Here is a 14186-nt window from a genome sequence, read left to right on the forward strand (position 1 = left end):
ATTTTACACAAATTGCGAAATTATACCTCGACTTACGCGAATTCGACTTGCACGGTTATCGCTCGGTCCCACCTATCGCGTAAGTTCGGGGTATTACTGTACTAGAAAAAGAAGAAAATCTGGAAATGTGCAAGTAAATGGAACTCGATTATTATTGATTTTATCGTATTCAATTTTATTTCAGTATATTCTTACAGATTGGTAAATAAGAGTTACAGCTGTTTGAGTGAATATGCTCAGATATTTCTATTTCAACTGATAACAGAAAACTATTGAAAGCTAATTGAAAAATTGTGTGTATAAAAAAGTAATTTTCAGAAAGGTTAGTGTTCTTACTTTTTAAAATTAACTACTTTAAGTTTCTTACTTTCAAAATTTTCCTAGTATATGGTAGGTTGTTAGCGTGTAAACCTACAAATCCGGGCGGGTCGAAAATCGTTGACATTTTTTCTGGTTTAAATACGCTAAAATGTCCGGTGTTCGTAAACAGCGGAAAAACTGTGCAAGAAGTAATTTTCTCAGTTTTTTGAGATACTGTACCGTACACGGTCTAAAGTTCAACTTAGATGTTTGCAAAATACAAGGGCTTCGCACTGCTTAAGAAAATGTATCAGGGCACCGACCTGGTACGTCCTGGCACGACTATAGCTGGTGCTAACTCAAAAACATTAAAATAAAGTACGAGGGTGATTCAAAAAGTAAGATAACAAGAGCTCTCATGGGTGTCATATTCATCCTCTTGTTCGAATTTCCCATTAGGGCAGCAGCAGAAGACCACAGCTTTATCACAGAAGCGTTAGATGGTGCAAATGTTGCATCAGACTCTCGCAATATCATTTTGAAAATGGCTGCGCTTACAGAAACGTGGTCAAATTATTAAAGAAATTTTCTACACTAAATAAGTATTAATAATTATTTTGAATGGATGTATGAATTTTATAATTGTAAAGGCTTGTCTTGTGAATTCAAAATATTTGGAATCTCACAAACAAATGAATTGTTATGGTGCTTCAAGTGGGAGGTACTGGAACATCCTCCCTATAGCCCCAACCTGGCACCCTGTGATTTACATCTCTTCGGACCATTGAAAAAGCATCTGGGTGGTAGGCGATTCCAAACCAATATGGAAGTTCAGCAAGTCGTCATGGCGTGGCTGAAGGGACTTGACGCAGATTTCTTCTCTGTCGGCATCGATGGCTTGGTATATCGTTGGAATAAATGTTTGGACAAGCGTGGTGACTATGTTGAAAAATAATATGTACCAGTGCCATAATAATCTGTATCACTATATCTGCCTTTGAAATAAAATTTGTACAGGAGAGTTCTTGTTACCTCACTTTTTGAATCACTCTCGTAAATCACCGAATGGAAAAGTCAATTAAGGCAGCCTGCGACTCTGGAGAGCCAGGATTAAATTCGAGCGGGTAACTTTCCAGGAATTTTTCATGGGCATCTGTCTCTGGGCCACGGCTTACCATTCTCACTCGGTCTCTTCCATTGTGGGTATAGCGTAATCCATTACGGGTTCGAAGAAAAAATCTTAGTGCCCACAGGGAAAAAGAGTCTATATGAAAATAATTTCGTCTGATTGTTAAGTGAATATTTAATCTTTCTTATATTATATAACATACATTAAAATTATATAACCAGATTGTAATCCATTATAATCTGATTATAAAATTGCATTTTGTAATCAGTGTATATATGACGTTTGAAATTGGCATTTTAGATTTCTTTGCCATTCGGCATTGTTTAGTATAAACAGCTGACAACTTTCATGGATTATGCGTAAACAACTTGGAAAATGCAATATACGGTCGACCCCCCCTATAATACGGGTTCCTATAGTTCGGATTCCTATATGACGGCGAAAAAATTGCGACCGTATCCGTACAAACATGGTAAAAAAACGCCTATAATTCGGTAAAACGTCACCGGGCAGCCGAAACTACTTTCCGCCGTCCAGCGCCACGCTACGGAGAGTTTAGGCGGGTAAGTTGAGTTTACTATCGTCTGTATGGTATGTAAATTAGGTACCGTAAGTCTAATACAGCACTAATTTTATACATTTCTTGTGAAAGAAACATTTCTTATTCAACGGCCATAAAAATTATTTATATTAATGATGTCTCCAAAGTTCAACGAAGTTTTCGCAGAAAAATAACTTATCAGAAATCGCGGCCGCCGTTTGGTGCGCTGCTCCGCGACGAAAACAAGCTTAAGCNAAGGACATAATTAATTCTTTAATCAATTATATTACATTTTAGTTGTTTATTTTATATAAAAGATGTCATTACTGGATTCCGAGAGAAGAGGCATGTACAAAATTTCAACATTGTTTAGAATGTGATCCAGGTAGCAATACCTGTGCCACTTGCCCGCCAAATCGTTATGGAAGATATTGCACTGGAAGTAAGAAATACTTTAATTTCATTTATAATAGATATAATATATATACCGTATTTATATATTTATAAATTTATAAAATCCGTGTTACATTACCCAGCCTATGACACTCGTCATTATATGGTATAAGCTAATATTTACTTTCATAAATATTTTAAACGCATCTAGTATTTCCATACAATATTTTTAAAATAAATATTTTATGTATTTCATAACATTTCATATACGTATGTAAAATATTTAAAGAAATCGCTTCCTATATATTAATTTTCTGTAATTTGGTATGACATCATAATACACGCCATTATAATTTTATTCACTTCCTTTTACTTGTATTTATCAACGAAATTTATACAGTGGTTTTATTTCCGGAAGCCACGTTCAACGAGAGCTCTGCATTCCGGACATTTTGTTTTGCCCCTCTTCATCGAATTTCTTAAAAGTTTTCCATTTAACAGTTTAACAATTAACAACTTGTGACGGAACTTCTTAAGAAATTGGACTGAAGGAGGACAAAAAATAGCCTAAATGCATATCTGTATATAAAAGATTACCTCTTTTTGAGTGTGATTACCGAAAAAAAGAAAAAAAACTACACAAGTTCATTGAATAATTCCATGAGAGATCTGGGATCAAGTTCTTTCTGGAAACGTGATTTACTCTCTGATATGTTTCGGTTGTAATATGTCGGATCTCAATTTTTAACATCTGGCTGCTTGCTCAGGACCTGGCCAAATATCATAAATCATAAGCATATGCATTATATATTATTAGTGTTCCTTTAATACAGGTGTTTGTACGCATACAGAAAGGCTCTGTAATAAAATCAAATTAAAGTCGCACAAAATTCAACAAAGCAAATTAAATTTTGTGGCCTGTGAAAAGTATAGGACTATAGACATATTTCAAAGTCATTCAAACGAATTAGACTTTGAAATATGTAGATGTCAAGGTTAAAATAATCGAAAAGGTATTGATCTATAAGAGAACTAAGCGATTGTTATTTTTCCGCCAAAAATTCGTTATCAGAAATTGCGGCCGTCGTTTCGCGTGCTGTTCCGCGATGAAAACCAGCTTTAAGCAACGGCGTAGTCGAACGGTGTAAGTAATCCTACAATTTTTTGTTTATAGCATAGTTTATACGGATTATTCCCCAAAAAAATATACGTATTTTGGAAATGTTGAGTCGAATTAGTCTAGGAATCGATTAATTTTATGGAAGAAAACCTTTCAAACAGCCGTAGTCCGTAATGTTCATACGTGCCGGGTTATGATTGGCAAGGACTCGTACAAAATGGATTCATAAAGAACGGAACGTATCTACCGTGTTATAGTGGGGTCGACTGTACTAGGTTACAAGACACGAATGTAAATTCTAAAATTTCTGCCTTTTGATAGTAAATCGGTTCCTTCAGTTTTTGCTTGAAAATTTTTCAAAATTAATTATAATCCGACCTTTGCAGCTATTTTAGTCAATTCGCCNTGGTGCGCTGCTCCGCGACGAAAACCAGCTTAAGCAATGGCGACGTCGAACGGTGCACACTCGGTAAGTAATCTTACAATTTTTTGTTTATAGCATAGTTTATACGGATTATTCCCAAAAAAATATACGTATTTTGGAAATGTTGAGTCGAATTAGTCTAGGAATCGATTAATTTTATAGAAGAAAACCTTTCAAACAGCCGTAGTCCGTAATGTGCATACGTGCCGGGTTATGATTGGCAAGGACTCGTACAAAATGGATTCATAAAGAACGGAACGTATCTACCGTGTTATAGTGGGGTCGACTGTACTAGGTTACAAGACACGAATGTAAATTCTAAAATTTCTGCCTTTTGATAGTAAATCGGTTCCTTCAGTTTTTGCTTGAAAATTTTTCAAAATTAATTATAATCCGACCTTTGCAGCTATTTTAGTCAATTCGCCAAACGTTACTACAATCTATTGAATGACTCGTGCAGAAGAGAATCTGTCTGGAATGAAGGATGTTTCAAGCACGGGTGGGTGACCTCGAAACGATTTACTACTGTGCTTCTCTTACAACCCTTTCTCTGATTTATGCCAAGATATTTTCAAGAAAAATTTCAACTCTCCGCAGAATATTACTAATTATTAACTGGCTTATTTATCATGACAATAAATTAGATAATTACATAAAATCTATTTTAAAGTTGTTTTCCATGAATAGTTTTAAATATAATTTTTGCGGTGGAACTGTTTAAACTACAATCATTGTATTGGTGTGTGTATATGATAAATATTTCAATAAATTAAATTAAATTTCACGTATTAATACGTAACTTGTGATATTCATTGTTATTTTAGTTTTATGCATTCTTCATTTATGTTGAGTAATTTATGACAGATAACGCTATTACAAGCGTAATGAGCGAAACTATGTCGAATTTACATTTTTAATGAATTGGTATATTGTGTTAACAATAAATCAAAGAATCATTCCAATTTGTACATCAATACTATTGAAGAAAATTGAACTTCGTAACTTTATTGAATGCATTTTTCATAGAATATAAAGTGAAACTAGTAGAGAATTTAGAGATGAAGTAGTAGTTAGTCATGTAAATACAAATGTAACTTAATAGTAAGATTATACAAGCTTATGTATAGTTAAATTAATTGGTTTATTTCAAAATTATGAAGAAGTTTAAAGAGGATGAATGTTTATTGTATACTGTATCAGCTTAAGTAAGCATTTATAATAGTTTAAGAAAATATACAAATGATTGTGCAAACCATTACATAACCAAAATTAGTATTTTACCTATGTTACGAAAGATCTATTTATAGTGAACTTTACATAGAAACATTAATTTTGTAAATTGCTTGCAATAAATCGAATGAGATTTAATCTCCTGAGAATTATGCTTCCAGGAAGTTTTACACATAAATTATCAAGTACAGCACATTCTGAAATCTGAACAAGTTATGCATTTAAATCTAAATTTCGACATTTACACCTAAAATTTTTTAAAATTTAAAATATCATTTTGAATTTATTTTGGAATAAAATTTTAAAACAACACTTATTATAAAAATTGTTTTAAAATGTTATCTTAAAATACAATGGGTGATCGGTTAACGAACATAATCCGTTCCAAGACTTTGTTCGCTATCCGAATTGTTCGTTAACCGATTATCGTTTTACCATAGGTTTTAATGGGAATTTAATTAATTCGTTCTGGAGACACCCAAAAATGAAATATATATACTTTCTTACTACGTTTATTCATATGTAATAATAAAAATACATACATACATAGTCTTGCATTTTTATTAGTCATGTTTTTTCCGTTTGAAAAGGTTAAAGAATCTGTCTAATGTCGATTACTTTTCTCTCTTCTTCAAGATTTTTCGTAAGTAATTAACACGCGTTCTGTCGAGTCCGGATAGAGCAGACGGGTGATGAGTGATGGGACAGAATATATTTAAGCTAAATCACTCACTAAAAAGTCCTGGCGTTAACTCGGTGGCTCGGATTGAGATTGTCTGGTTGTTATTTTTGGGTTTTGCACCTGTCTAACTGGCTGGTCGCTTAGAGTTTTCTAAATTTTCTTCGTGTGTTTATAATCAGAAACAACTGACTACGTTATCTTTCATGGTCATACGCTACTGAGAGCTGTATTTGATAATATTGTACACTTACAAAAAAAATTAAATAGTTATAATGCTAAAAACACTTTAATTACTCATTTTTTATAATAATATAAGTTGCTTTTACAAAAAAGTTGTAATAATATACAGGCCTACACAGGTTTACGTAAACATTATACTTTTATTTTATTTGTAGCAGCTCAACAGCATATATGAAAAAAATCCATGTTTATTAATTCGATTGTCTCTTTTTTGTAGTCTCATTTACAGATTTATTTTTGATTTAATAAGCAATAATTATTATTATTATCATAATCATTAATATAATTAGACCTAAAAACTTGTAAACAAGTTATAGTCTGTTATTAAGAATGTCGTAAAAATTAATTCTATATTAATAAATTAATATATTGTAATAATAATTTGTTTTACAATATTTTTTTTACCTTACATTTTTTAAAATATTTTTACTTTTTACCTAATAAAGAAAATAAGTAAAAAGTAAAAACAGGTTTGTATATTAGTTTTTCTTTAAATGTGCATATAATAAAATAACTTATACATATAAAAATATGTTTCAATAAATAAAACCCTTTCTGTTTTGCTATATTTATTTTTTAATTTTTGTGAAAGAGGAAAGCAAATTCAGAAAGAAGCAGAAAAACTAATGCCTCTTTGGTACTCTGAATTCGCTTTAGTGAAACTAATCACTGATGTGTTACAGCTTCATGTAGCCCAAGCGAATTTGAATTAGGAGCTTCATGCATAGTGTTTATTGACTTCAAACATTTCTTTTTCGGGTGAATTTTTTGGAGGAAACATTTTCTTATAAAAAATTGGTTTGGGACCTCCTGTTGTTGGTGGCCCCAAGCAATTGCTCCTTTTCCCCATAGGATAAAGCTTCATTGACTGTAATATTAATTCATGAGAAATTTAAACAGAAACAAATTAGCTAATTATTGGTAATTAATAATAATCTGCTATAATGATATTGTAGTTGGTCTCTTTAATTAATCAATTATACTTTGTTACCACATCAAAAAGTCAATGACATTACTTTTTTCTTGCCATACCGGAACTGTTTCCTTAAGGAATCAAATTTAACCTGTTTATTAAAATGCTTCTCAGAAAATCACGTTATTTCTAGAGGGATCTAATAGAATATTAAACTGGATATAAATGTAAATCAACTGGTCTCTCTTTCTCTCTCTCTCTCTTTAGCATTAAATATCATCTTGATGAACCGGTTAAAACGTTATGCTTAAATTCATATTTTGATTATAAATTTATTTGTTTTATTTCGCTTGAATTTGTAGTTTTAGTAGAATAACTGATTACAAAACATATTTTTATCCATAATTTTAAATAAGTATTGCATTTTCGTCTGAAATTTTTAGTTAAGGTCAACGATTTTTTAATATTTATTCCCCATCATGAGAATAAAGAACTGTTCCATTATTTTTAAAGGTAAGAATTTTTTCATTTTATTACGGTTGAAGGTCGAGCTCTAAATATATATTGTCTTATGTATCAATTTAATATTTCTATGCATTTATAGGTATTTTTGCATTGAATTTGTTGTTGAANAATAAATAAAACCCTTTCTGTTTTGCTATATTTATTTTTTAATTTTTGTGAAAGAGGAAAGCAAATTCAGAAAGAAGCAGAAAAACTAATGCCTCTTTGGTACTCTGAATTCGCTTTAGTGAAACTAATCACTGATGTGTTACAGCTTCATGTAGCCCAAGCGAATTTGAATTAGGAGCTTCATGCATAGTGTTTATTGACTTCAAACATTTCTTTTTCGGGTGAATTTTTTGGAGGAAACATTTTCTTATAAAAAATTGGTTTGGGACCTCCTGTTGTTGGTGGCCCCAAGCAATTGCTCCTTTTCCCCATAGGATAAAGCTTCATTGACTGTAATATTAATTCATGAGAAATTTAAACAGAAACAAATTAGCTAATTATTGGTAATTAATAATAATCTGCTATAATGATATTGTAGTTGGTCTCTTTAATTAATCAATTATACTTTGTTACCACATCAAAAAGTCAATGACATTACTTTTTTCTTGCCATACCGGAACTGTTTCCTTAAGGAATCAAATTTAACCTGTTTATTAAAATGCTTCTCAGAAAATCACGTTATTTCTAGAGGGATCTAATAGAATATTAAACTGGATATAAATGTAAATCAACTGGTCTCTCTTTCTCTCTCTCTCTCTTTAGCATTAAATATCATCTTGATGAACCGGTTAAAACGTTATGCTTAAATTCATATTTTGATTATAAATTTATTTGTTTTATTTCGCTTGAATTTGTAGTTTTAGTAGAATAACTGATTACAAAACATATTTTTATCCATAATTTTAAATAAGTATTGCATTTTCGTCTGAAATTTTTAGTTAAGGTCAACGATTTTTTAATATTTATTCCCCATCATGAGAATAAAGAACTGTTCCATTATTTTTAAAGGTAAGAATTTTTTCATTTTATTACGGTTGAAGGTCGAGCTCTAAATATATATTGTCTTATGTATCAATTTAATATTTCTATGCATTTATAGGTATTTTTGCATTGAATTTGTTGTTGAAAGTATTTCCTCAAATTTCACAGATTGGTAAGTGTCGAAAAGTTATATATACCTGTAATTGTGGGAATCCAGGATATTTTATTCAAGCTGAATTTGCTCGGTAAGCACTATTTTTATTAGAAGTTATACATATATTGCTTAATACAAGATTTCAAAATACCAGTACGTGAATAGAAAACCATTCATGAAAAGCTACATAGCAAAATATGCAGTCAGATTCTATAATAAAGCTATGTAAAGAAAAAATAAGTTAATTAAAACGTACAGTATTTAAAAATCAGTATATGGGAAATTATTTTATTTACTATTAATATTTTTATTATAAAGAACGGTCTGGTAAAATTTATCTAAATTTTTCTAATTATTAAGAGACGTAAGTAGCTAAAGATCCTTAAAGGGGCAGTGTATGGGATGAATGGCAGATACAAGGGGGCTACAGAAGCTTAAGCTCTTTATATTAACTCAAAAAAATAAAATAAAAAATTATTTGTTCGAACTTCAAAACATTCTTTTCAGTTGATAAATTATTATTATTTTTATTGAAATTTTAAAATTATAAATACGTTATGTAGTAAAATTTAAACGTTAAAATAAAACTTTAAACTTGTGAAGAAATATCATTAATTAATTCTTATTTGAGTTTTTATTCATTCAATATGTAATTTATTTTTATTTCATATCAACATAGAAAGGGATAAGCGAATTAAATTCAGTGTTGGAAAGGGGATCACATGTGTAAAAGGGTTGGAAACCCTTGCTTATTCCGAATATCCAGTAAACTTCTTATATATTTTTAATTATAAAAATTAAATTTTCATAATAATACATTCATTCTTTTTATATTTCTTACAATTTAAGTAATAAAGCGGTTATTTATTATGTTCATATTCTATTACTTTCTAATGAATAATTTAAATTTTAACATGCCTTATGCAATTTTGAAATTTTAAAACTCATAACTAATATCTTTTTATTATCGCAATCCATTTTAAACCATTTTAAACAAACAAAATAATAGTATTTTCCGTAAAACAGATTCGAAAAAGTGTAATTTTCCGTTAATTCATCATCTCACCCTTAGAGGTGCGGGTTAGTTGGTGAACAGTATATTGATATGCCCTCTTCCAGAGTCTACTCTGTTACTTTTGACCGATTATCAGTTAGGCTCATTATTCACGCTTCTATAGTATTATATACAAACTCATTAAGTCAACCGTTCAAAAGTCAACAAAAGTCAACCGTTAATCAAGATTCTCGAAGTCACAGTAAACATAAGCATGTTTAGGGTAAAGCACTCTGCAAGCCAGAAACAGAAACATTTGATTTTTTCACTTATTTTTAAAGCAATTGCGGGTAAATAGCACACAGCAAGTATGGCTTTCAACAACTGCAATATATTAATACGAGGCGTTACGTTTTCGTTTATAGAATAATTACACGTGTTCACCATCTCACCTTATAGATACATCATGTAACGTAATTTATTATTAATTGCAAATTTAATAAAATCGTAATATTTCACAAGTTGATTTTTCAATAAGCAACGAATTAATGGTTTTTTAAAATCTTACAAAACTAATTAAAATACTTTTATTTGTATAAATTTTAAATACAATAATTCTTTTTATCTGTCAATAAGTTATATAAAAAGAAATACTTATTGGGATTGTATGCCTATACCAGTTTCTTATTTACAGTAGTTTTAAATTATTTTAATAATAAGTTTTGAAAAATTTTAATGAATTAACCGAAATATATTTTTATTCCTTATCTTTTTATAAAAAGATGCCAATATCCAATCTCACGGGAACATGCATGTTCGAGATTTCAGTTTTGTTCAGAGTGTGATCCAGTTAACAGATCGTGTATTATTTGTCCACCAAATCGTTATGGACGACTTTGTACAGGAAGTAAGAATTTTTTTATTATTATTGAAATATCCATTTGTTTAATATAGGCCTAATACTGATTAATATTAATAAATTGTTTTATTACTATGAATTTTCAAAATATAATGATATAACTCATCCGTTTTGCTAGATTTCATAAATGTAATTACAATAGTGTTGCAAAAATACAATTCTACAAGGTGTTCCAAAAGTCTCCATACATTGACACAAATCAAGCCCACTAGTGGCCGAATAAATAAAACCATTGAACACTGATAATTGGTCATTGGTTTGTGCCTGAATAATGGGCTGGCCATCATGCAGTAATCTGTGTTTTCTTCATGTTTCTAACACTTAAACAGAATTTTTCAGTTTTCACATAGGAAGGCCTGCTAGAAGTTACCCCAATGGTAGATCACCCACGTGTTCCGTTGCCTTACTCTGTCAATCTACTGACACAAATCTTAATGCTGACATGCTAATAATTTAATGTTTTGTGAATAAAGTTACATTTCACCTTTATATATATGGAAACTTTTGGGGAGCCCTGTATATTCTAAAGAATGGTGCCCAAACTTTTTGATTAGTGGGTCAAATTGCTCATAAATCATAGGTAAGCGGGCATACATATTTTATATATTCAGTGTAGACAAAAATAGGCCTATTTCTATAATTTGTAAATGTTGTGTCAAATATTTTTGCGGGTTGGAGTAGTTTGTAGTTCGAGCAACACTAAGATTATTAAGAGAAGTGAAATTGTTTTTTACATTTTTGTATAATAGAATTTATTTTTGAAAACTGTCAAATTAAAGCTTTATATGCAATTTTCTTTCATATAGCAGTAAAGAATGTAAACTATCTGCACAACAAAATACGATACAATATACTGTATTCTATAATAACATAAATATAAAGTAATATACAAGTATTACTTATACTTGGGCAAATATTATATTTATAAATAAGGTTTAAGAATTCTTAATTATTCAAATTATCACAAACAAGGATAGTGTACTTTTAACAATGATGTATTATTATTTATTTTACAAAATAATATCGAAAATAATAATATGATTTTACACTTAAACACTTTGTTGAATGAGTTAAAAATTTTTAATTTTTCTGATTTAATGAAATTCTTAATCTATACTAATATTATAAAGAGGTAATGTTTGTATGTATGTAAGTTTGTATGCAGCGGGTAATCTCCTAAACTACTCATCCGATTTCAAAAATTCTTTCACCAATATTTAGAATGGAACTTCAGGGTGGACATAGGCTGTATATTATTCCGTTAAACATTCATATAAATTAAATGATATAATCTAGGTTAAGGCTTTTATGTCCAACAGATGGCGCTACTAGTACGACGCCCTAAGTTTGCTTTTCTGCGAGGCATTACGCTTTTCTGTGAAAATGAACTAAAGCGGATCATCTTCTATCTATTTATATAAATAAAAAATGTAATGTAAATTCTTTGTAATGTAATGTAAAAATGTAAATTCTTTGAACTTAGAAGACAAAAATGACTTATCCACATTGATAATATTTATATATTAAATATTAATATGCATTAATAGGTATACATGTATAACTGAATAGTAATGTGTATACATTAATGGATATTATAAAAAATATAGGTATTTATTTATTATAACTGAGTTTTTTCCCGAACATGTGTACATAAATTGGTATCGATTACACAATAGCGTATATAGAAGCCTTTGAACTGTAGTCCTACCGATTCCTTTAAAATTTTGACACAACGCTGCATTCGAATACGCACGTGTTTTTATATAATATACATGTCGAAATTCAACCCCACTGAAGGGAAATGGTTAGGATTAAGGCTTACGGTAAAGAACTCTGATTTTAGATGCGGGTTTTTGCGTTTTTGATTGCGTTTTAATAGGGTGCGTCGAGAGAATGTACACTAAGAAGAAATTTTTCGAAAAATTTCTCCCCCAACGGAAAAAGTGTTAAAAATTTATAATAGATACATTTTGAGCCACAACAACGCGTGGCGGGGTCTCCTAGTGAAAAAAATAAAGTAAATATTAATTTATGATTAAAATTTTACATTTATATTTTGTATTCGTGCTTCTGCCATAATACCCTGCTAAAACATCAATAGAGTTTTCTTTATTTATAAATATACAGTACTGTATTTTTTAAAATTATCAAAAATGAGTTTTAGTTAGTTTATACTAAAATATTATTTCGAAAGTAATTTATATCAATATTTAAAATTTTCATTTTACAGCCTGTAACTGTAAAGAAGGAGAAAAATGTAATAGAGATACTGGGGAGTGCATTTGCAGATCTTGTAATACAAGTACAGAAGGTTTGCTGTTTTTCATGACTTTCCAATAATTTATTGCGATGTTTAATCATTAGATTTGTCATTAGATTGTAAATTAATTAAATTATTAAAATATAAATAAAGTTAATACAATCTTTAGCCCTGAAGTAAAAAATCTTTTAATAAATGTTGACTATAAATATTTTATTCGTCATTTGTTATTTTTTATATTAGAAAAATAAAATATATGAAATTATTTACTTATATATAATTTTTTTATTATTTATATTCAATCAACGACAGTGTCAATATTTAATGAGAAAGTTTGTCCTCGAGATGATTCTGAATTTTCTCATGGTAGAATACAATACACAATCTCTAGTACAACAAGGTAAATAAATAAAATTAAATATTTATTTTTCATTTATGATCTAAATTATATTAAAACATATATAAGTACAGCGAGTCCTCATTTAATAATGTCAATAAGTTGTGACATAAACGAAACGACATTTAAATAACGAAACCAATTTTACCACAGGCTAAATGATACACTATAAACAATATATAATTCGATTAACGTTGTTGAGGAAAGTACTAGTACATTTGTAATTATTTTCAAATATTGTTGTTGAATTTTGTTTATAAACAAAATTGAAAATATGGTTGCTGCTTAAAGCAGATGCGGGGAAGCTAAAGCACGTGCTCTCTGTCGTTTTTCGGAGAATGTTACTTTATACTGCAATTATTTTAGCTACTTAATCTTACCTAATTGAAGTCATGTGATAAGCATCATAATATTTATTTTTATTTTAAAGTAACAAAACTTACTGATTTGATATCAAGGGATGCCGCAGCACCAATAGGTAAGCAATTTATATGCATGCATCATATAAATTGCTTACCTAAACAAAGATTCTTATTGTTCGTATTAATCATTCATATATTCACTTTACTTATTTTACACTAACAATACGAATATTTAGTGATATAAAATACAATATATTGATATAAATGTTTTTATAAAATAAACAAAATTAATTTTATTTTTATTTAATTATAATATGCACATTAATTTTTTAACCACTTTGAATATTCGTTTAAATATTATTCGTTTTATAATTTTGTTTAGTTTTTCTAAAAACGGTTACCCACCAAATTCTATAATTCATTATTCTTGCAATCAGTTCTATAAGCTACATGGAGTTTCTCAAAGATTGTGTATGGAAAATGGTGAATGGAGTGGAATTCGACCAAGATGCAAACCAGGTATGTGTATTCAGTTTGTTTCATTTGTTGACTTAGGGAATTCATACCCTTGAAATCTTTACCTTTAGATAATTAATGATTAAGGGTTGGGATTTGTATACACTTGTATGTGTTT

General features: G+C 29.5%; 1 protein-coding gene across 1 annotated transcript in view; it reads left to right on the forward strand.

Annotated features, from left to right (window-relative positions):
* Positions 1-14186, forward strand: part of LOC111614703 (limulus clotting factor C-like) — a 32051-nt gene that overhangs the window by 12517 nt on the left and 5348 nt on the right. The window contains exons 13-18 of the mRNA XM_023356072.1: positions 7457-7485; positions 8585-8711; positions 10397-10521; positions 12764-12844; positions 13106-13193; positions 13935-14071. Coding sequence (XP_023211840.1) covers positions 7457-7485; positions 8585-8711; positions 10397-10521; positions 12764-12844; positions 13106-13193; positions 13935-14071 — 587 coding nt within the window. The remainder of the gene's footprint in view (positions 1-7456; positions 7486-8584; positions 8712-10396; positions 10522-12763; positions 12845-13105; positions 13194-13934; positions 14072-14186) is intronic.

This window comes from Centruroides sculpturatus, unplaced genomic scaffold (genome assembly GCF_000671375.1).
Source record: "Centruroides sculpturatus isolate CEXI.00-Female unplaced genomic scaffold, Cexi_2.0 scaffold81, whole genome shotgun sequence".
Taxonomy (NCBI): domain Eukaryota; kingdom Metazoa; phylum Arthropoda; class Arachnida; order Scorpiones; family Buthidae; genus Centruroides; species Centruroides sculpturatus.